Source organism: Bombyx mandarina, chromosome 09, assembly GCF_030267445.1.
Source record: "Bombyx mandarina strain Sakado chromosome 09, ASM3026744v2".
In the NCBI taxonomy this organism is placed as follows: domain Eukaryota; kingdom Metazoa; phylum Arthropoda; class Insecta; order Lepidoptera; family Bombycidae; genus Bombyx; species Bombyx mandarina.
In genome coordinates, this window is record NC_143216.1 from 10,160,951 (window position 1) to 10,186,718 (window position 25,768).

At 37.1% G+C, this 25,768-nt stretch overlaps 1 protein-coding gene across 24 annotated transcripts; it reads left to right on the plus strand.

Moving 5' to 3' along the window:
- The first annotated feature begins 454 nt into the window (after positions 1 to 454).
- sw (cytoplasmic dynein 1 intermediate chain short wing) lies at positions 455 to 25,768 on the plus strand. Of its 24 annotated transcripts, none has more exons than XM_089729868.1 (17): positions 455 to 772; positions 2,175 to 2,305; positions 2,928 to 3,118; positions 4,145 to 4,275; positions 6,798 to 6,830; positions 8,793 to 8,813; positions 9,576 to 9,623; positions 10,549 to 10,572; positions 14,840 to 15,010; positions 15,894 to 16,053; positions 19,626 to 19,880; positions 20,209 to 20,326; positions 20,806 to 21,037; positions 22,018 to 22,178; positions 22,839 to 22,979; positions 23,888 to 24,013; positions 24,759 to 25,768. In XM_089729868.1, exons 2-17 carry the CDS (start codon positions 2,192 to 2,194, stop codon positions 24,906 to 24,908), a joined length of 2,076 nt encoding a protein of 691 aa, XP_089585994.1. In that variant the 5' UTR covers positions 455 to 772; positions 2,175 to 2,191; the 3' UTR covers positions 24,909 to 25,768. The 24 variants fall into 24 exon arrangements, with proteins under 24 accessions (XP_089585994.1, XP_089585997.1, XP_089586004.1 ...); XM_089729865.1 differs by having other exon boundaries at positions 464 to 772; positions 6,768 to 6,830; XM_089729871.1 differs by lacking the exon at positions 10,549 to 10,572.

Below are 25,768 nucleotides of genomic sequence, written 5' to 3' on the forward strand. Positions count from 1 at the left end.
TGGATTTTATTTAAATTTATGTGAATTTTTTTTTTTAAGGTATTTTATGACCTGGTAACTAAGACCTTTATGTCTTGTTTTTAGGTCATGTCTTATTCTAATTTATATTCCTATTTTTATGAAAAATTATAATATGGAGTGAAATGAAATGATACGAAGATGATTAATTTGAGACATTAATCAACTGGGATGAAATTCAATCAAATGAGATGAGATGATATGGGATGAAATATAATCTCAGTAAAATGATGGTAATTTACTGAGATTTTTTCAGTTGTATACTTTCACAGATATTAAACAGTTAATAAAACACCGTTATTACACATTTAAACCTGAAGAAATATTAAATAGACAAAATAAACAAATCACACAACTTCACTTCTCGCGCTCCCGCCAAAAAGTCTCTGAAATTTTATTCTACCGGGTTGACGCATAGATCACTATTAAGGAGGTTTGACGTTCATTTCATTGAACGAAATGTCAGATACAATAAAAAAGAGAAAAAAACAACTGTGTCAATCGGATCTACAATGTTCTTGTATTGATTTATTGAAATTTATTCTACAATTATCCGGAATTACTGATAAGTAAAGGAACAGCTTCTAAAAAACACCGAATTTATGAACCTTTCGCTAAGATCTTCGTTTCGGAAACAGGATTCATTGAACATCCCGTTACTCATCATCTGTTTGCCACGTTCTGTCGGCATTTTTATTCTGTATAATTATTAATATGACTCTGATGTAGATATTTTGGCTGTGTTTATTAAAAGGTAAGTCAAAATTTCGGCCTCAGCGTATAATACGGTCTTATATACAAATTATGACATCATCATTCATCAATCAATAAAGTTACATAAAAAGTAATTTAAATTGGAATAACAATATAATATATAAATGTAAATTGTATGTTTTAAACAGATAATAAAGTATTAAACTACTACATTGACAATTTAATAATGTTGGTTTAAAATTTTTTTGACTTAATTATTTTGTAATTTTAACTTAATAAAATCCTAATTACACCATTTAGAAATAAACTATTTATACACAAGCTTTGATTATAAACTGAGATTTCATCATCTACCAATACCAATGTTAAATTCCCTGCCTAACTTTCCTAATATTTTCATTGTGTATCCTTAAAAACCAAATGAAACATTCCAACAATTTAATTGCATTTCAATGGTAATTCTCTCAGTAATGATATCAGGCCCAGTGTGTATTCACCTAAGTTGTTCTATTAATTTTCGGAAACTTTGTATAATTAACACCTGGTCAACCTGTGAAACGTTGTCTGTTTATTGTTTTATTGTTTATTGTTTTACTTTACTTTTACTTTTACTGGTACTTTAGTATTGTTAAATATATTAGTATATAGCTTCAGCTTAGTCTAGTGGGACTGTGTCTATTATGAGTTTGATCACTGAGCAGATTGATAAATGCAATCTTTTTTATAGAAAATGTATTTAGGACATTTTACTGGTGGTAGGACCTCTTGTGAGTCTGCGCAGGTAGGTACCACCACCCTGCCTATTTCTGCCGTGAAGCAGTAATGCGTTTTGGTTTGAAGGGTGGGGCAGCTGTTGTAACTATACTTGAGACTTTAAAGCTTATATCACAAGGTGGGTGGTGCGTTTACGTTATAGATGTCAATGGGTTCCAGTAACCACTAAACACCAGGTGGGCTGTGAGCTCATTCACCCATCTAAGCAATAAAATAAAAAAACAAGAGAAAAATCACACCTTGTGGTTGTCAAAACATTATATTTGTTTTTGTCTGCTACAACCACAATCTCTTTTCTTGGCATTCACATCTAGCACGGCAGTGGTAATCTCACAATGTGTTATTGGTCAAAATTACTAATTATTTAAATTTCTTTGAGAACTTAAGTAAAAAATAAGTGACATTGTCATTCATCAAATAATGCCTCACTTTATATTTAGTTTTTAGTTGGATTACTCCATGAATAACCAACAAGCCATTGTATTTATTGTTATAATGGCAAATTAGCATTGAGTTACATAAACTTATTCAGAATTGATCATTTAGTTCTATAAAATAATATTAAGATTCTTCATTGCTATTTTTATTTACTTACTTAAAAATTTTCAGACAAAAGTACTCAAATATTTTGTAACCCCATTAAGATATCAGAATTTTATGTTTTGCAGTTACCAAGACGTTGAGCATGTCGGATCGGAAGGCTGAGTTGGAGCGAAAGAAGGCGAAGCTCCGCGCCATAAGAGAGGATAAAGATCGGCGCCGCAGAGAAAAAGAACAGAAAGATGCTGAAGAAGCACTGGTCAGTAATAACATTATTCAACAAACTAAATCTAGGAGGCTTCTATTTGCCATAGGAGCTCAAATGGTCCCATCGCTTGCAACGAAAGGCTCGACGAGTAAATTAACCCTCAGACACAGTCCATTGAGTTTCTCGCCGGATCTTCTCAGTGGGTCGCGTTTCCGATCTGGTGGTAGATTCTGCGAAGCACGGCTCTTGCTAAGGTAAGTGTTAGCAACGTCGTCAGGTTTGAGCCCCGTGAGCTCACTTACTAGTTAAGGTTACGCTGAAATAGCCTCTCAAAGCTCTCAGCAAGGTAGGAAAAAAAAGAAAAGTGCAAATGAGATAAGACCGGATTCTTGTACAAATTTATTGAATTGTCATTGAAAATTTCATCATAATTGATAGTTAAGATCGAGAGGATGACATAGATACCGCCATTGTGCCTATTTCAACCTCTTGTTTCAAACTGAATAAGATTGTTCATGATGTGATGTCTCTGGTCTATGCTAACCAATTGACGACCAGGTGGATTTATTTATCCATTTAGCCAGAATAAAAATTTACATGCTTATATCCTGGTTAAATTAGATTAAATTTGCTGATCCCACAGATGTGACTAAACAAATAAATATTTTTGTAGCAACGGGCATCGGCCACATCTAGCCTGGACAGTCGTCGTGACATTGACGAGATGCTGTCCTCCCTTGGAGTGGCTCCAGTTAAGGATGTCCTCTCTTCTTTATCATCAATGACTTCACTGTCTCCACCTCAGACAGCCTCACCAGATGCCAGTTTACCGCATACAGATAAAGCCAGCCTACAATTGCAAGGGTTAGTTAGTTAAATAAGTTCTGAGCTGAAGAATTTTTTAATTCTTTCTAGAAACTTTTTTTTATTGCTTAGGTAGGTCGATGAACTCACGGATCATCGGGTGTTCAGTGCAAACCGGAGCCCATAGATATAAACAACAATATAGATATCGCCACCAACCCTGAGGCATGAGTTTATAGCACAATAGCTGCCCCACCCTTCAAACTGAAACACATAAGTGCTTCACGGCAAAAATGGGCAGAGTGGTGGGCAAGGCCCCTATCACCAGGAATTACGCATATTAGAATTTTGCAGGTTTGATTTTTATTACACAATAACTTCACCGCGAAAGTTACTCATGAACATTTGTTAAGTACGTATATCATTAGAAAGATGTGTACCTGCCTGCGGGAATCGAACACCGTTGCATCGCAAGATACGAACTTAACGATCTCAACCTTTAGGCCACCACGATTTCGAGTAAATGATTATTAGTATTTTCATAATTTTTGTTCGACAATCATCAGTGATGAGCTGACCATGTTTATTTGAAAACTGACTTTAGAGTTTTTTTCCGCATACGAGTTGTCATGGTCAGTGATGTCTAAACAAGAACAATATAAGCAATATTGTGGCATTTCATATTGATGAGTCATAACGATTAGGCGTTGTTAAACTTTAAAATAAATAATAGTTTAAAAAAACTAAGCTTTTCAGGATATTATCAAAACAACCCTTCTACTCATATCTGTTCATAACATATTTATAACTATTGATATCATGCACCCCACGCTTTTTTTTATAATAAAATTTTATTAAAATTTATTTTCTATTTTTTAGTTAATCTTAATTTTTTTTTATATTAAATTTTCATCGGTCCTTAATAAGTATACCAAAATTCCAGTTAATCCGACGTTTTGAAGGGAGTCAAAATCATGTTCAAAGATTCCGTTACATACATACGTCTGAAGCTAATAAAAGCGTATTAAAAAGGCATAGTGTTTATCAGTTATTTACATATATATCTCTATTCCTGAATCCCGCCAGCGGTCCAAAGAAGCAACCTCAAGAATTACAAGTCGTCTTCGTGCAGTCCACGGACATACCGCCCAAGGAGACGGTGATCTATACGAAGCAAACGCAGACCACAACGTCGGGCGTCACTGAACTGCGTGACGGTATGTGATCAAATTATTTGTTGTTGTGTTGTGGTTGATGTAGAATGTAATTGTAGTTGTTCGATCCACGAGTTCGTGGCCCATCTGGTGCTAAGCCGTTACCGGAGCGGCAAAATCTGTGAAGCATATCGACGCTTGAAAGGCAAACGTGACTAAGCGACAATAACTGCTCTGTACATAAATGATAAGCAATAACCATATTCGATGCGCAAAAAAATTTATTTCTAGGTCTATTGAAATCATTTCAATCCTACAAGTACTAGCTAGATTCTACTACAGCTAGATTTGTTAAAATAAATTTTGTTTTCAGGTATTTCAACTTTAAATTAGTCTACTGTAAAGTTCGCGCATTGTCGACAAGTCAAAAAAAAAAAAAGTCGCTTAGTCACGTTTGCCTTTCAAGCGTCGATATGTTAGGAGAGGATGACAGATAAGACAGTAGCCAATTGTCTCAACAGAGCAGACAGTCTCGTAAACTAATTTCGTGTTGGCACAACTCCTTATGGTTAAATGTGCTAATTATTTAATTGGCGTTTAAACGTATTTCCATAACAAATTTATGTCCGTTTTATGCTCAATATATTGAATCCATTCTACATCAATTACAAATGTTGTTAATGTCGTTTATATTAATTTGGTTCGAATACAACGATTCAGTTTTCTAGACGTTTCCACGGCGCGTTCACAAACACTTTTACCATTTAATAATTTAACGTTTCCAGTATTTGACATTTAACGCGCGGTCACCACAGATAATCACAATTTCAAATCGTAAAAGTGTTTATTGATGACAATGCAAATTCTCCAATTACGAATAACTTAATTTACAGCACTCAAACACCATCTATTAATTAATATTATTATTATTGTTGTTGTTATTAACTGTGTTTTTTTATTTATTTTTCATTTTGGGTTTAATTAATTGCATTTCATTAATTTTTTTTTGTTTTCTCATCTATACAACGTTTGAGAGTTTGCATCCCTTGACAGTGTTAAAAGTAAGAAAAAAAATCATACCTAATCAAGATGTCTGGGTGATGGTTTTAACGATTAAAAATTTGCAAATAAAACAATTCAAATATTTGAATACGTGTATCACTTTGATCTATAAAAATATATAACATTCACACAGTGTTTATCTAGCTAATGACTTGCTAACTGCATACACATTTTCTCGTTAATGGAGTAAAAACACTTCGTAAATATATGGTCGTCCAGAGAAAAATTAAATTATCTAATTGATATCCAGTTCATCATGTCAATGAAAGAATCTAATGAAATTCATTAAAAGTATTTATTTGCAAATATTTTCTAACCAATGACATCCATAGTGAAATGTGACAGTATTTACCTTTTTCTAATTCGTGTAAACGGTACAAGGGGAAACTTGTTTGCATTCATTTCTGTAATTAAAAGTCAGTAATAAGAGATAATTATTAGGTAATTTAAAGGAAAAACTAGAAAAAAATTTAATCAGTAATCATATTAATTGCATATATTTTAAATGGTTCGTCAATTATAGTATAGTACTAGCTGGAATAGCCTCTTAGGTTACCAAAGACAAGGTAAAAAATAAATTAATGTAGTGGACAAATAGACAAATGGAACAAGCGCATTGAAATAAATACCAGAATTGAGACTTCAGATCAAAAAGTTATGTGATAGGTAATCTTTTCCTGCAAAGATTTTTCACGGAGTTTCCATTTTTTTTTATTGCTTATATGGGTGGACAAATTCATAGCCGAGTGGTGTGGAGTGGTTACCGGAGCCCATAGAAATCTACAACGTACACGCGACACCCACCTTCAGATATAAGTTCTAAGGTCTCAGTACAGTTACAACGGCTGCCCTCCCCTTCGAACCGAAACGCATTACTGCTTCACGGCAGAAATAGGCAGGATGGGTAGTACCTACTGTGCGCACTCACAAGAGGTCCTGCCACAAGTAATAATTTACACTCCTCTTTCTTTAGAACCTCTGACACATATTAAATTAAAGTTTCTTTTTGGTAAACCGATAATTGCTGCTACGATACAATACATAAATACATAAATTAATTCAAATAGCATCAAATTCCCTTTAAATACCTTTTCGTACATGCTGAAAAGAGAACGTTTCTGAAGCCAGTTAATTAAGTATCCCTTTTGAAACACAAATTGCTCGCAGTGCCCTTATTCACAGATTATCGGAGCTTTTAAGCTCATGACCGAGAATCAGTCGTAATCGTTTCATATAGTTAAAATAGGCTCTTTATATAAGCTAACGTCTTAAGTAATAAGTAATGTCTGTTTTGTTAACGATAAACAAGGGCTTTATTAAGTCCAGAAGATCATTCGGAATTTTCGAATCGATAACACACTACCTATTGTCCTATTCGAGTACGACGGCTTCAGAACGAACCCCCGCCCTATTAAATGAATTAAACTTTAAAAAAAACGTAAATACTGTACGAGCTGGGTGATTTGTTGTGTGTTTGTGCTACCCATAAAAAGGCTGCTCTTCCAATGCATCACCGCTTGCAGGATACATGGAGGACTGGTGGCGGCCACGTAAAGGTAATGGTAACATGTCAATAACATATTAATTATCACTAAAATAAAACTACCCGCTTTCGATCTCATTTAGATGTGGTAGTGACGTAAATGAAAGCATTAGCTGGATTTTAACAGATTCTAAAGTAAATATGTGGGGCTGAATGACTTTGAATGAGCACTTCATAAAGCAAAAGTAAATTGTTATGTTGTAAAGTTGTTTCTGTACATTATACTTCGATTAGCAGCTTTTTTTACGTTTGCTAATAAACAAAGTCTTCAGTAATTTTATCAAAAGCCCCTCCCATGAGATGCTAATTGATTATGTATAATAGTTTATCAAACTCGAATGTTTGACCCAAGTCAAAGCCAATCTGCCTATTGCAGTTACGAAACAGGCATGCGTTCGAAACATGAGACAGTCGTTAAATTGACCTCACGTCTCAAAGTGGTTGATGTCATTAAAGTTGTGATGGCTATGGACTTCAGCTTGACGACAATAGGGCCGTCAGAGTAATACAAGAAATCAGCTAATGTTTTCCAACAAATATTAGGTGTATTTCGTTCTTATTGGTAATTGGATCATTTAATTAATAAGGGCGATAGAGCTTCTCATAAATTTATTTACGGCGCTTAGTTGAGTTTTTGTAATTATCAAATAAATAAATTTTCTTCTATTTCTATTATATATTGTTAATTTTTCACAAAAATGATCCAATTAAAAATCTTTTAATTTCATTAGGGGCTGATTTTATAATCATCAAAAAGGTTTATTTCAGCGTAAAATGCGACCAAAAAAATTAAAAATAATGTTTGTGGCAATAAAGTTTTTTTTTTATTGCTTAGATGTGTGTACGAGCTCACAGCCCACCTGGTGTTAAGTGGTTACTGGAGCCCATAGACATCCACAACGTAAATGTATAAAGTAATTTAACCCAATTTATTCGCTTCGATATGTAATCTCGTTATGGAATGTACGTTACTCATGGAATACTTTCATTTGATGATTATCGAATCGACCCAAGGAAGTAGTAAGTAAATATTAATCGTTAAAAAAAAACTACACTGTTGCATACCACAAAGAGCGTCTTAAGATAGAATTGAATGAGATACTGCAAATTTTTATAATCCATAACTTGCATGCACGTGCATGTTTACATATGTCTGTTGTGTACTTTCAAATCGTTTTATACATTCGGCCATCTTAACATATTATATACCTATAATACATATATGTCACGTTGGGAGTGTTTGTTTGTTAGTAACAACTACATACAAGCATGTTGCATACGTTCGTAATCGCACTGAATCGCACGGGGAATTGTATGAATACTGTTAAATTACATGTAATTTAAATAAAATATAGTATGTAAATAAACATTTAGGTACGCAGCGACGTGTTCAAAATATTTGCGTCGGTCGTTGCAAGGTTCTTTTTCTCATATCGATGGTCTAACTTATGCCGGCTTAGTCTATTTTTAAAAGCCATAAAAAGTTAAAGTAAAACTACATTTGTCCTTGTAATCGAACAGAAACAATTTAAAAAGATGATATAAATGTTTAAGATTATTTAGACGTAACGAATTCGTTGATTAGACTATCGATAGGGAAAATAACGTACTTTAGTTAATAAATTACATGAATAAATAAATAGGTGGTAGGTACCTTTTTAGTTTTTGTGCCGGGTCCATAAAAATAGGGTATGCACCTTTTACTTGGAAGGTTAAAAGGCCTTATTTTTTAAGGACCTCTTTCATAGGATAGTCACGCAGCGTGAAAAATATAACTAATAACATTTTAGTAATTATATTTTATACGGAAGATGTTCTCTTAAAATCTCTTCATAGGCATTTCGCGGCTCTAGATATGCTTCGATACACTGCACGCCATTTTACTATATAGAAGTTAACCGATATTTTTAATGAAACAGATTTTGCAGAAAGCATTTAACTGACGGCATATATGTTTATTTTGTTCCCCTTCTAGCGCACGCAACCGATTATTACGGTAAGTTATTATTCCTCCAGGACGCTTGAAACTCGTAATCTTTCTCCTAACCAACATCTCACATACGAATTCATTAACTCGGGTGTCGGTTTTTTATTTACATTACAACATTAATATCCTATTACTTGTAAATATTCGGTTCTTCCTGTCACACCTCTGGTTTATTTTCCTACTAACACATTGTATAGATGCGCTGCAGGTAACTTGATAAACTATCAGTTGATTCACGCTTTATCAAGCAATCTGATTTCCGGGGGGTGATGTGATGATTAGAAGCGTCATCGTGTCATGTTGAAATGCCCATGCATTATTACTGTGGCCTTCCAGAGTTCTCCACGTGGTACAAAACGATACTGTTTAATTATAATTATAATAATGGCCGCATAACGAAATAAATATGAAATAATCATATTTGTATGTTGACTATGGTGGTAGTATGGGTTGCCATATCATTTCACGCTGACTTACCCTTTCGATTCGATTAACAAACACTGCACAGGTCTTCACAAACGGACTCTCGTAGCGCCAAACTAGAACTTATTATTATATATTTAGAGAACAGTTTTCGAGTTTTCGATTTTAATTTTGTTAAGTTTGTCGCTGTGAAGTCCAAAAATATAGGTCATGCTGTAAAATATATAAGCACTCTTGCTATGTATAAAATTTTAATACAAATAATATTATTATTACAATTTTTTTATATATATAAAATGGTCAAAATATACTGACATTGTTTTTTTTGTTTTTCCTCCCCTTTTCAAGACGAGTACAATCTAAACCCGGGTTTAGAGTGGGAGGACGAGTTCACAGGTAGGTTCCAAATCCGAATCATACAAACATTCATTCAAAACTAAAAATATAATATTTATATCCTTATTAGAGCCTGTGCCTACTTACTACACTGCATGGTTTTCCTTGTGTTGTTTTTCTTACTCACTATTACTGTACGTATTTAACAGCTATTTATTATCGAACGCTAACTATACATTCGTTAACGAAGCACATTAATTTTTCAGTCAATTTTGTGAAATATACAATCTAAAAAAAACCTCCGAAGTTACGTAAAATCATCAGCCTGTATATGAAACAAACTTGCCAGCTCGGTGATGAGTAATAAAAAAAAAAATTAAAACATAGACTATCTGCACCTAACATAAATAAAGACATTTGCATGTGACAGAAACAATACAAATATGCATGAACCTACGTCACCAACATACAGCTAAATATATTATATTATGTATCTTTGTTTTTTTTTTCAACTGTGAGACTTATCTCTCTTGTGGAGAGCTCGGGAAGTTTTTTAATTTTGGCATTATATTTCCCTTTTTATTTTTACAAACGCTTTCTGTCACCGTCGTACTTAACGCTTCAATTAAAGATGTGTGAGCTGCGCTTAATCGTTTCAATTTGATAATATAATAAATATGATTGATCGTAGTCAAATACTTTAAAATGCTATCAGTTTCAAAAGAAAATGATGTTGGGTCGCCATCAAATCACAGAATAACGATTGTCACGATTCGATCTTGATATCTGAACGGGGTTTAGTTGATTAGTACTAACCAATCAAACCGGTCCACATTATTAATAATAGTAATAACTAAAGATAAAATCGTGGTAATCAATATGTGTCATATTCAGTGAAATATCCTTGAAAACTGAATGCATCCACAGAGAATATTGTTACAGTAATATGGTATATTTTTCTTACATTCATGCTCACGATAAAAAGAAGACATAAAATATGAGTTTAACGGTTGGTACGTTCAATGTTCGTGCATGGTGCAGCTTGGGTATCATCACATTAAAAACCCTATAAATTATGGTCCATTTTGCTTGAGAGTACCTGATTTATTAAAATAATAAACTCAGAAATATCTGGTAACACTAACTGAAATTCTTACAACTGTGATGGTGCTAGGTCGTAATGTGAGCACGCAGAGGTAGGTATCGTTCCGTCAATATCTGCCATTAACCAGCCATGAGTTTTAGTTGGGATTATGAGACGGGTATTATACAATATAATTAAACCTTCAACTTGGTGTCTCAAAGTGAGTGACCGTATTCAGGTAGTAATGTCTATAGCCTCCAATAAACTTGGGGGATGGGACACTGGGTGCTCATTACTGGCCCTGCCCGAGTTATAGATCGTTATTTATTCAATTCTTCGATTTCGGCTTATTAGATCTCATCAGGACCGACAGTATTGCCTTACAATCTTCTTTTTCACAATCGGTTCCCTTACACTCACCACGCTACATTAAATGATTGATTTCAGAATATCCTTCTGATTCCATTGTAGTACAGGTAACCCTCATATAACGCGGTATTTTACAACACGGTTCCACTGTTACATGAAAAGAAAATTTCTCAAAAACCCTCTATATATAACACGGTACTTGAACAACACAATATCATGATCTTCCCATGGACACAACGCACTGAGTTTCTCGCCGGATCTTCTCAGTGGGTCGCGATTCGATCCGGTTGTAGATTCTGCGAAGCACTGTTCTTGCTAAGGCTAGTGTTAACAAATTCTCTCAGGTTGAGCCCGTGAGCTCACCTACCCGTCCGGGCGTATCTGGAATAGCTCCCTTAGTGTACCAGCGAATAAGTGAGGGAAAAAATAAGATTTTTGTTTAAAATTATTTAAATAATTACATTCGATAGAATTGAATTTGAAAATTACTGAATAATCGAAATTTTACTGTTTATTTTTTATGTATAATAGGTAAAAATATACACACAGGCATCATAGTGGAAATGTTTCATTCTGAAAAATGTGTATTAGCTTCTATTTTCATATAACACGGTTTCACACAACACGGGACTTGGTAGGAACGTATCTAGCGTGTTATAGGAGGGTTACCTACATTTGGATCTGAATGCTAACGAACATATCTATGTACTATCAGTACGTAACGCGAAATGTTGTTCACCAGTGCTCACAGTTCTTGGCTGTAGGTTGCGGGAACTCCATTTACTGGTCAGCCAGTACAAAATGATTCGTATGTCGCTTACACCCATATCTTTAGATATTCCTCAATTTTTCCTCCACTCTAACTCATCCGAGGACGTCTCGAGAATTCCTCCAAAACATACTCGAGTTTGGTATCTTTAGTCGACCATTACAATATTCCTCAAATCTACTGTTTTTTGTTTTGTTTACTCTACTCCGGCGAGGAAAACTTTCGAGGGACATTTAAGTGGAGGCTATTTTTACGATCAAGCATACCAAAATTACACTCAGGGTGTTCGCTCAACGAGACTAATAAAAACGTACGACTACGTACATAAAGTGAGCAAATTTTTAGCAAGTTTATATTTTCGATTCATTTACACATATTGCTGTAACTCTGCTCTCGCTTTAGTTATTAGAAAATTAATCCGTACGCTTCTCGACCATTTGATTTTAAACGTTGTCATTTGTCCGCACACATCTCGGGATTTTCAATTTGTTGTCGAATTAATACGCAATATTTAATGGGAAAACAAGTAAAGAAAGAGTAAATGTTAGTTGTTAATATTTGCTGTACACTTCGATACTATTACAAATGGAACGGAGATAGCATTTTTTAAGTAATGTATTTTAAATAACATTTTCGAAGATCCTAGTAATTATGAAAACAAAACATATTCTCTCGCTTTTAATAATTTAAATTGGGCGTCGATACCGGACCAATCTGAGAAAAAAGTTCGATTTCCTTTCGAAAAATTTGAACATGTCTAATTTGGACTTTGACAAATGATGACGTTAAGTCTTCTATCATAGACTACGCTTTTGTTATGTTAGCAAAGTATTTATAAATAAGATTAACTTTAATCGACTTGTTGCTTCAATTATCATTTTCTTCTTAAAAAGATGATTTGAAACTGCTTTCGTATTGTTTTTTTTTTTCTTCCAAAAGTGGTTTCAATTCGCTTTTGTTTCATTGCAATACCATGCTGGATGTAAGGGAACCGTTCGCGAAGCTGAAACTATATAATATAGATATTATCTAAACGTGAGAAGTATTAGAATAGATACTAGTGGTTTTAGAGGTTTGTTTGCGAAAAGTCAATCCTAAGTTAATGCAGTTGACGAACAACCACACTAGAATGCTCATTCCGCGTATAGTTGTTGCAAAGTACGACTGCGCGCCGCCATTAGTTGTGTGAGTGACCAATCTGTATACGCGTCAATGTAGGCTATATGTACCTTTTTTGTTCCTACCTAAGCTGATAGCCTTGAGAGGTTATTTCAGCTTCCCCTTGACGTCTAGGTGAGCTCACGGGGCTCAAACCGGGAGTGTTGCTGACACTGGCCCTAGCAAGAGCAGTGCTTCGCAGAATCTACCACCAGATCGGAAACGCGGCCCACTGAGAAGATCCAGCGAGAAACTCAGTGGGCTGTGTCTATGGGTTAATTTACTCGTCGACACCTCCGTCGTAAGCGACGGGATCGGCAAGAACGATGACCGTAGCTATATATAGCTAAAGCTGTCTACTGACCGCTTCGTCGGGTAGACACACTAACGAAAATGTGTATTTACGATTGCAACTACAAATAAAGGCCGCGCGCGCTCGTACTCTGCAACAACTATATCAATTGTGTTACAATAGGAGGTCATTCAAGTATAACGTAATCAAACGAACTAACAAACATAAATAAAAAAATCGCTCGATATTTTGACGGTATTATAAAAATTTACATGAACCTTGATTCGAAAAATATTCGTTACAAACCATCGTGCTGAGAACAGAATTTCCCGATTTAAATGTCGGTTAATGTAATAAAACTAGGTAGATAATATGAGTCGTCTATTATCAAAGGTGGCAATCTGTGCATTTGGACAAAAAATTTTTATTGATATGTCAATACAGATTTATTTGAATATAATCGTCTCCTTCAAAGAATACGGTTCAAAACCTGCATTAAATAAAGGTTAATAGTTAACCTGTTATTTATCTAAGATGTCGTTCCGAAGAGTTTTGTGACTGCCAATGGAATACAAAATCAATAATTCGTTTTTCTGATTTACCAATCATTGTCCAAAAGTCAGATTGCCGCCTTTGATAATAGTCGACTCATATATAGTAATGTACAAATGAGAAAAGTTTTGTTTTCAGAAGAAATAAAAAGCGTTTGGATTTTTTTATACCTTTAATTGGCTGTTTCAATATGTTTTTATTCTATTCTATTATGTTACGACTTAAGCTGTTGGTCCTCCTTGTAACAAATAAATAATATAATATACCCCCCAAAACAAATAAGAAAATAGACCTCACCTCTTAAGCTTGCTTACAAAAACTTGAATGCACCCATAAGTGCTGGTAAAAAAGATCGCTACATTTAGAATCACCACTAGCTGTCTACATTGGGAACGGTTCCAATGCATCCTATAAAATTATCATTAAAATGTTTGGTAACACATGAGCAGTGTGGCCCAGCCTCTCATTCCAGAACTGGCTTAGTCGATTTTTTCGTAAAAAGTAGTAACTTCGGCATAAGCTTTTAATTTAAACAAACCATAGGAATAGATTAATAAAAACGTCAAATACATTTGCTCATATGTTACTGAAACGCCATCACTGTTAGATCAGCATCGGTAGCCATGACACCTGTAGCTAGGTTACATAATCATGCACTTTAGTCATGTCAGTATTACACATTATAACATTAAAGGTAATTTCATGAAGTCACAATTAAACAAATTCAAAAACTTTAATGTACCAATTATAACAAATCTTCATGAAGTTATCGCGCGTAACGTACAGCTTGCATAAAAATATGTATTTTTCGTCTAAATTCGAGTCGACTATTTTTGATAATTAAAACGACCGTGCAATGACGATAATTTGCCAACTATCAAAAGTCACAGATTACCTATTATTATTAGTGCTCAATTTCGCGTCAATATTTTTATTGTTGGTATAAGCGGATCTTTCTAATAAGAAAATTCCGTAGAAAATAAATCAAGCTGTATGTTAAACACACACGCACACCACACGCTCGTCGAGGGCCATTCTTATTCACCGTCCAGTGCTTACATTCGACGGCGACGTGGCGCGCCAAGGAGACGACGAGGAGGCCGCCTTCCACGGTAAACTGCCCCCGGGGATACTGCCGCACGGCCTGCCCACCGTCAAGGAGGTCCAACCCGCAGTCACCGATGCGCCCGTCGAGAAGAAAGACGAAGAGAAAGAGAAGAAAGGTTGGTGTATCTTTTTTTTTTATTGCCCTCGTAGGCAGTCAAGCATACGACCCACTTGATGGTGAGTGGTTACTGGAGCCCATAGACATCTACAAAGTAAATGCGCCACCCACTTTGAGATATAAGTTCTAAAGTCTCAAGTATAGTTCCAACGGCTGCCACACCCTTCAAACCGAAACGCATTACTACTTCACGGCAGAAATAGGCGGGGTGGTAATACCTACCCGCTCGGACTCACAAGAGGTTCTACCACCAGTAAAAACTTCAGCAATGCCAGGGGCAGAGCCAAGTTGCTGCCTATAACTATGTGCCAAAGATTAAATAAGCAAGACTGGGCAAGACAAATGTATCGCGCGGCCTTACGATAAATACTACTCATTGCGTATGTCAATTGTGCAGAGGCATTCACCTCTAAAAGGCAATCACCGAAAACCGATACAGAATATATTCATGAGCTGTATAAAATATATTAGTATTATATTAGTATCAGTCTCACAAAAATGATGTTACAGTATCATATTATTTGCATTGATACATTATTTTGTGTTGTCTGAAAACCGCTCATATGGACTGTTCGCTAGGATATCGAGGGATAAAAGGCTATTGATTTAAGCGAGATTTTTGCAACTTTACAGGATAGCCAGTTAAAGTTTAAAATTTGGAAAAAATATCATAACAAAAAAACTTCTATCAGCTATTTGAATGGGGTAAACTTAATTGAAGTACCACATAAAACGGATCTTTAATTACAAAGATAAATGTCACGTATTAAGCGAATTATCGCTTAAACCAAATAGCCTTTCACCCCTCGATCGATAATAGCACCTCGATATAATAGCATTAGGGTTTATTTTTGAATGTTCCTCTCGTATTCGCATCTCAGCGGTGCGCGAGCTGAGCGCTGACGAGAAGCAGACGATAATGCTGTCGGCCGAGTTCCAGAGGTTCATGAGTCGCGCCGGACGAGTCATCGAGCGGGCGCTCGCCGAGTCCGTCGACATCTACACCGACTACACGGGCGGGGGTGACGGAGAAAACGCGCTGTGAGTTCCGCTCATTACTCAACCCTTAGGCCTCATTCGCACGGGAGTTTTTTTTAGCGCGCCTTAAAAAAGCGTTCAAATAGAACAGATGCATTTCCTAGTATGAGTTCATACGTCAGCGCTTTTAAAACGCGACGCTTTTTTATCGCGCAGTGTTTCATTTTGAGCCCTATCGTTGGGCGTTACAGATTACGTCACATCGAGAACGTTATAAAAGCGCCAACGCCGAGTTTTAACGTAACGTTTTTAAAATGCCCGTGCGAATAAGGACTTTAGGAGGAAGTTTATAACCTGTGTGCTTAGTGCGAGTTTTTTAACGTTCTCGATCGCGTAAAAGTTAACTCAAATTTGTATGCAGTTGGAACAGCGCCCCTAGTGGCAAACGTTAAAAAACTCGCACTAACCACACCGAAGATAGATATCACTAAAATAAGACATACGAATAATGTTTAAAATAGAGAAAGAACCTTGGATAAAGCAGTTTACGGCGCAATTAGTCCCGTTGTCTTTGAACACTAAATAATATCGTAATAGGCTAATTTATTGTTGTTAAATTTTTTAAGTCTAAAAAATATAAATTTAAAATCGAATGAAACATGGATGTCAATAAGGTGTTGTTACGTCTATGTTAAACAGAGAGCAAACCATGGCACGATATAGTGTGTAGTATCATGCGCGAATGCCTTATACAAATTTCATGCCTGTAGTAAATTTGTATACTTCTACCATGATTCAAAGTATTTGGCAGCTTTCAGACTTCGGTGTTCATTGGCTCCGGTAACTAATAAATACCAAATAGACCATAAACCTACCCACCTATGCCCACTTAGAACAATCATTTTCGAAGTCGTCGTGGGCTAAGCGATAAGACGTCCGGTGCATTCGTGTTGAGCGATGCACCGGTGTTCGAATCCCGCAGGCGGGTACCAATTTTTCTAATGAAATACGTACTCAACAAATGTTCACGATTGACTTCCACGGTGAAGGAATAACATCGTGTAATAAAAATCAAAACCCGCAAAATTATAATTTGCGTAATTACTGGTGGTAGGTGAGTCCGCGCGGGTAGGTACCACCACCCTGCCTATTTCTGCCGTGAAGCAGTAATGCGTTTCGGTTTGAAGAGTGGGGCAGCCGTTGTAACTATACTGAGACCCTTAGAACTTATATCTCAAGGTGGGTGGCGCATTTACGTTGTAGATGTCTATGGGCTCCAGTAACCACTTAAGACCATGTGGACTGTGAGCTCGTCCACCCATCTAAGCAATAAAAAAAAACATATTTTAATAAAAACTAGTACCCATCTAAATTGGATTTTTAAAGAGGATTCATATTTAATTATCTTCGTTAAGCTGCTTTCAGACTACGCTATACTATAGTGCCATATAGTATAGCAGCCTATACTTAGCTAATAATATATAGTACAGTACAGTTTGAACGTGTCCATAACAATGTATGGTGTGCGATATTGTTGTGCTATGAGCTATATACTATGCGATATTATATTATAGTGTAGTCTGAAAGCGGCTTCAAGCTATGTAACGGTTTCAATAAATACATTAGTAAACTACCCTCTTTATGGTATAATAATAATTTTTTTTTTTTATTCAAGCCTCTTAAAATACAAATATGTACAAGAATTCTTAACACTAGTATAATAATATACATGGCTTTTTTATTATGTATACAATAACAATATTCCCTGACTTTTATGCTAGGAAAACCTGTGTTACAAAAGTCAGTGGTTCAGTGCTAGGTCACCAGGTAAAGAAATAGTATAGTTGGACGGTAGACAAAAAAGTGAAAGCTATTAGGCGTTGCTTGGTCTTTACTGATATTTGTAACAGACCATATTATTATGTATTGTTCGTCTATAATCCGTTGTGTGGTGAGGTCATCTCAGGCAACCAGGAGAATCCTTTAACCTCCTTAAGAATAAGGAAGACATATTATTTTACAAAAAGAATTACAAAATAGGTATTTTGGTTTTGGATACTGCGCGATGAACTGTTATTGTTTTTGAGTGAAAATTTCATTCTGCATATTTCTGATGCGCTCTGTTGCTAGGCTAGGGTAGCCATTCACATTTCGACGCAACTTTCTCTAATGAACACGTGAACATTTTAATGAATTGTAAAAGTAATCAGATTAAAATTTTGTTGTAGGTATTCGAAAGGGTATGTTTCAGTAGTGAATCTAAAAACGATTGTGACCTAACAATTTTTGTGAGGTGATTTTAAATAATATTGTTTGCATAATATTATGGATGCAGATAGAGATATTCTTAAAAAAACATCCGGCATTGTCACTCTTAAACCTTACTAATAACATTTTGTTCATTTTTTTGAATAGATCCATGTTTATGAACCAGTCTATTTAGTATTGGCAAACTCATGCTTATCATAGCTTGACTTCTTTTCTTTATTCATTAGAATGAACTTGAGAGACCAGCCCTAATGGATTTTGTCCGTTGGAATGTGTGTTCAAACACCCACCGCCTTCAAATAGAAACTAACAACTTACGTTCTTGTATCTAAAAGTGTTCGACGTTCACAAAATTCTTATCATATTCGTTAACAGAGTTTGATCGCATCACAGTCAAGTCACGGAAACAATATTTCATTATTTGTTTACCTACATTCATTTGTTCTGTGTGTCTTCGTTAAGCATGTTGTTTTAAATTTGATATCGGGTATGATGTGGAAACCGTTTCGGAGATCGATCGAACAATCAAAATAAAAACAATCATTTGACACTCGGAGTCAACCTTGTCACATGTTTGAGCAACTGAGCAAATTACCCCATCAATTTACGCCACGGAGGGTTGAGGTAAGAAATACCAACGAGTCACAAAAAATGACCCTTATTAACTTGAGATGACGTCACCGAAATAACAAGGTAGAGTTGTTTGGTGTGGTAGGGCCCTAAAAATATCCTTGGGCCCGTAGTCTGCTCCCAACATCTGCAGACCGTCAATAAGTGTCACATACCCCGCAGGTCCCCTAAGTGGATATCTCGTAGGAGGGTCGACCTTCTCAGCCCGAAAAAAAAAGAAATAGGAACGAGTCACCAAAAATAACCTTATCAAGTATTAACTTAACTTAAGAATGACGTCACCGAAATATCATTATCATTTTTAAATAAACTACTGAGACGCATCACAGGCAAATTTAAATGAATAAGACATAAATGGTTGTACGGATTAGACTGATCTGATCTGAGCCTAAATTTGATTAACTGCTCTGTCTCTATCTTAAACCGCTAAATCAAGAGCAAATGCTCTATAAAAGTGTCAATTTAGCCAATCTCTAAAATATTACTTTATGCTATTCGGTAGGCTCTTAAATTAAGGAATCGGGAGTTAATTAATCAAATGAGTGGTCTCTGTCTACTCTCCGTTTAAGGCAAATAGTATAAAGGTCTTCAATCCTAAGCAACGGTGAATATACAAATAATAAATACTATCAATATACAGGTATTTACGTTAACAGTTTTGATAAGGTTTTCCCATTTTTGAAAAAAGTATAGTCATAGATTCATATCCTCGACTAACAAAAATCACATCGGTACAGTGACGACAAGTCAGCGGCCCGTCTTTCCCTGGTTCGTACCTTCGAGGAGGAACGCTGGTCGCGCGGACGGTGCGTGACCTGTCTGGACTGGTCCACGTTTCACCCTGAACTGGTGCTGGCCTCGTACTACAATAGTGACGACGCACCGCACGACCCTGACGGAGTGTGCCTGGTCTGGAACACCAAGTTCAAAAAGACCACTCCCGAAGACATATTCCACTGTCAGTCGGCGGTTATGAGCGCCACGTTTGCGAGGTGAGTTGAAGTTTATAACAATCTTCTAGGGGTCTTATGTGCACGGAGCTTGGAGCGAAGCGACTAGGAATTGACTCAAATTTGACGGCAGTAACCACGCGGGTAGGTACCACCTGCCTTTTTCCGCGAAGCAGAAATAGCCGTTATTGAGACATCGTCCAAAATCCACCTAAAGCAATATTAAAAAAAAACTTCTCACTTTGTTCAAAAATAAAGATTATAACTCGGCGTCTTACGGCCGTGCGTCACAAATAATAAGTATTTTGGATATTATTCATATTCTCCTGGTTTTGGAATATAATGAAGCATTTTTTTGTACATGTCTTAGGTTCCACCCTAACTTGATCCTCGGAGGCACGTATTCGGGACAGATCGTGCTGTGGGATAATCGCGTGCAAAAGCGAACCCCGGTGCAGCGCACGCCACTGTCCTCGGTCGCGCACACTGTGAGTATACGGGGGGCCGTGGGGACCGCGCTCACGCACACTCAGTATGTGCGGGGCCATGGGGATCGCGCTCGCACACACTGAGTATACGGGGGGCCGTGGGGACCGCGCTCGCGCACGCTCAGTATATGGGGGGCCGTGAGGACTGCGCTCGCTGACTCGTTGACACAGCTCACTGAGTCTCGCCGGATCTTCTCAGTGGGTCGTGTTTCTGATCCGGTAATAGATTCTGCGAAGTACTGCTCTTGCTAGGGCTAGTGCTAGCAACGTCCTCAGGTTTGAGCTCCGAGAGCCCATCTACCTTTTAAGTAACGCTGGCATAGCCTCTCAAGGCTTAGGTAAGAAAAAAAAAGTTGACTTCTATCAACTTACAACAATCCAACTCGATTTTACGCGCCTTCATAATAATTAGACAAGAAATACTAATTGATTAACATCGTAGAAGCAAGTATGAACGCCCTTGTTAAACTTTCTTTCAGCACCCGGTGTACTGCCTGTCGGTGATAGGAAGCCAGAACGCCCACAACCTAATCTCGGTATCGACGGACGGGCGCCTCTGTTCGTGGTCCCTGGACATGCTGTCCCAGCCCCAGGAGACGCTGGAGCTGCAGCACCGCCAGGCCAAGCCGGTCGCCGTCACCTGCATGGACTGCCCCCAGACCATGCTCAACAACTTCGTGCTCGGATCCGAAGACGGAAACGTGTATACGGGTCAGTGTGAATGCATTTCTGATGATCGTTTCGTGTTTTAATGTTGGAAGCTCACTATCCGATGTGATACGTTGTGTAGCAGTAAACAACATGATACTGAGTAACATTGGCGCAGCGATCTTCACTCGCGCCCGCTATAATACCTTTTTAGTGTAATATTTTTCAGAAATTAATTATAATAAAAATTCTCTAGCATGTGCATGTGACTAGGAGATGTATGGAAATGGTAGGCAAGGTAGAGGGGGAAGAGGTTGACCGAAGAAGACATGGATGGAGTGTGTGAATGATGATATGAAAGAGAGAGAGGAGTGAGTGTTCAGATAGAAGCTGATAGAAGAGAATGGAAGAGAAAAACTCACTATGCTGACTCCATCTAGTGGGATAAGGTTTTAAGATGAAAATAATAATAAAACTATAAATTATCTAGCATTTTCTTGTTTTGTGGATCATTTGGCGCCCCTTTGTGAGTAGCGTCCGGGGCACGATGCCCCTCCCCCTTGCCCCCAACCACAGCTGAGCAACACCGACATACAAACTGCAGACGACTGCATCAATGATAACGCCGTCTTGAGACGTAAGACCCTAATGGCAATTGGATCGGGAGATGGATTATTGCCAACGTGTTCCTTCACCAATAGAGACATGACAGAGAGACTCCATCTAAGCCAGGGGTTCCCAAACTTATTTTGTCTACTGCCCACTTTGAGAATTAATTATTTTTTAGCGTCCCCATTTTTTCACCTACTTAAAAACCACCATAACGAGAGCTGAGTTGGTATCTAAGAGTCCTCCTGGATTAAATTAGAAATCGTCTCTCAAGCCTCTACACAACGCCCCCATTATTTTTTTGTGAGTCTTTTATCGCCCCCCTTTAGGCCTGCTGCGCCCACAAGGGGGCGTTATCGCCCACTTTGGGAAAGGCTGATCTAAGCTAAGGTTGAAGGTGTGTATAGTGTATATAGTGTACAGTGCGTGCGCAGGGTGCCTGTACGGGCAGCGCGCGGGCGTGACGGAGTGCGTGGAGGCGCACGCGGGCCCGCTGACGGGCGTGTCGTGCCACGCCGCCGCCGGGCCCGTGGACCTGGCGCACCTTTACCTCACCTGCTCCGTCGACTGGAGCGTCAAGCTCTGGTCGCTCAAGGTACCCACGCAGCGCTCTCACATACTTCAATGTCATATATCATCATTTTAATACGCTTTTATTAGCTTCAGACGTATGTATGTTAGTATGTAACGGAATCTTTGAACATGATTTTGACCCCCTTCAAAACGTCGGATTGACTCGAAATTTGGTATAGTTAGTAAGGACCGATGACAATTTAAAATGAAAAATAAATAATAGTTTAAAAAAACTAACAAAATACGCTTTTATAGAAATTCCAACTAAAAAATAGAAAATAAATCTTAATAAATTTGAATTAAAAATAGTGTAAGAAAAAATGATTTTATTGTAAAAAATCGTGGGGTCCTCTTCAGGATGTTATCAAAATGACCCTTCTATTCATATCTGTTCATAAAATATTTATAACTACTGACACCATGCACCTCACGCTTTTTTTACAGTAAAATTCTTTTTCTTAAACTATTTCTAATTCAATGTTATTAAAATATATTTTCTATATTTTAGTTGGGTTTTCTATAAAAGCGTATTTCGTTAGTTTTATTAAACTGCTATTTATTTATTTTTGTTTTTATCACTTCAAAATTCAATTAATATTTCAATTTTACGCCACTACATTTTTTCCCATGTTACCTTTTTACCGTGATTTTGACTTATGAATATATAAATATAACGTTGCAGGAGAGCAAGCCGCTGTACTCGTTCGAGGACAACGGCGACTACCTGGTGGACGTGCGCTGGTCGCCCGCGCACCCCGCGCTCTTCGCCGCCGCCGACGCCGCCTCGCGCCTCGACCTCTGGAACCTCAACCGCGACACAGAGGTGACGCGCACCCACCTACCTACCCACCTCACACATGCTCACGGATTACTTCCCGAGTGAAGAGTAACACGCGGGATGAGATGTCCTACTTTTTTCCCGCGGTGCACATACTATTTTTTCTCCTACCAGACCAAAAGTTCGTGGAGTACCGAGCCGACGTCCAGGGGCGAAGCCCTGGTGGGGGGAGTGGGCGGAGCACCAAAAAAATAAGAATTCAATTGTTTTTAATTTTTAAATAAACTACTACTAATTGAATAAGAACTGTCTGATGAACTCATCTTTATTTGATACTTCACTATTAAATTTTATTGCCTTTTGTTTATTTCACTTTTACACTAAACACAATATTGCAAATTACCCGAGCACAAGAATGGCGGAGAATTTTAGGTGCGTGAGAGCAGACGTAGACACTAACGCGCATGCGCACTTGTACCCAGGGAGAAAAGTTAGACTTTCTTCCCTGTACAGCGGGACGAAAACCGATCTTTCGGCGTAGGTAGGACAAAAATAATATTGTGTAATAAAAATGAAACTCACAAAAATTATAATTAATTACTGGTGCTAGGACGTCTAGTGAACCCGCACATGTAGGTACCACCATTCTTTCCAAAGATATAGCATAAAATAACAACGTTTCGGTTTGAAGTATACGATAGCCAATATATTATCAAGGTGGATAGCGGAATTCAATTAATTGATGTCTATGGACCCCCGTAACTGCCTAAAACCAGGTGGGTCATGAGCTCGTTCTTCATCTTATCAATAAAAACTAACAAAAGACAAATTGGCAGGGATTTATTAAAACTACAATGATTTCTCCGTCGAAATCTTTCATTACCGAGACTGCTTCCTACTATTACTGGCCGACGATAACTGGTCCTCTGACACACATGCTCATGATACTTCAGGTGCCGATAGCGAGCGTGCAGGCGGAGGGCGGGGCGGCCTTCAGCAGAGTGTCGTGGTCGCCAGCCGGCTCGCTCGTCACGGCCGGAGACGACAGGGGCAAGATATCCGTCTACGAACTTGCAGAGGTATATTCTGATGCATATCCACACTAAAACCGGCTTTCTGACTTGTATTACTGGTGGTAGCACCTCTTGTGAAACTTGTGGATTAGTGGTACCTCACCACCCCGCCTATTTCTGCCGTAAAGCAGTAATGCGTTTCGGCTTGAAGTTCGGGGCAGCCGTTGTAACTATACTGAAAACTTAGAACTTATATCTCAAGGTGGGTGGCGCATTTACGTTGTAGATGTCTATGGGCTCCAGTACCCACTTAAGACCAGGTGGGCTGTGAACTCGTCTGCCCACCTAAGCAATAAATATATATATATATGTCGTAGGCGGCGGCGCCAGGGATGGCTGAGCGGTAGTTTCCGTCATCACTCGTATTTGGTTTATAAAAAGTCAATAAAACCTTTTGAATAATAATTATTGAAACTCAACACACACAACTTTCACAATGACAGGATAAACCGACAGTTTCGTTGCACATACCAACAGACCGACTGACTGACTGACTGAGACGGACGGACCGTCTGATACGGACTGAATGACTGTCTGACACGGAATGCCACGACTCTGTCCACGTACCGCCATTTTATACTGTGGCGTTACGGAGTCTACCCTTCATTTTGTGATATTTATCAAAACAACATTTCATCATTTAAAATAATAATCAAAACCACCGTCTTAATATTACTAAAAGTCGTTATCCACGACAACTAAAAGTCGTTATCCACGACATATATATATATAAATTTACTTAAAATTACAGCAAGTTTGGTCACCCCGGCACGACGAATGGAACAAGTTGGTCTACACGCTTCAAGAACTTCGGAACAACCAAGCTGACGATGATGCGGCACTCTCACCACCGCCGTCGTTGTCGTCAATCGCTTCTATCGCTTCAAACCCACTACGATAAACTAAACAACAAAAGATTGTGAAGTGCAAATATTTAACTCAAAACTTGTCAAAAAACATCTGGCATAATGTTGAAGTTCCCAAATAAAAATGATTCACTGGGAAAGAATATTTCAGTTGAAACCATAGATTAGTTGCACTTAAATAATATAATAACAAACTTTAATATTCAGTTCTTGGTAATACATATATTTAACTGTCAAAATTAAATTGTTTTTTTTAATGTTAAATTCAATAAGACTATTATTAGAATGTAAGTTATAATGCAGCTGTATATGAAATGTGTAAATGCAATCACAATATCTGTATCAACTCTGAAGTCGGATTAAAGAAATTATTTTCGATAAATTCAAGACTTTTAGTGACTCAACAGATTTCAGTTTTAGAATGTAATGAAATTAGTTGCGACTTTTCTCAATTTCAAATAATCACTGGTTTTAGATGCCGCATTTCGCTAGCACACTGCGGGAATTGCGATATGTTTTAATACTACTTTTGTAACACATGTAACAGTAAAACTGGTATTAACATTTATGTTTCATTTTTATTTATTTATCAATAACACACCTTAAATCAGTATAATTCTAGGTCCCGAATATTGTCTAGAAGTATTAAAACGCACTACTGAACATAACCTATAAAATTGTTGTATATTTTAATTGAATAGTTATGTTTTAGGTATTTAAGTTTTCATTATTTAAATTAATAATTCCATGTGAAGTAACGATGCAGAGATTTTATTTAAGTTTTTGTCACTAATTAATATTAAGGAAGGTATATCATTAGTATTATTGTTAGTGTCGAAAAATAGTACTTATTGCTTTAAACATTTATTGGATTTCAATAAATATTTGCTTAATA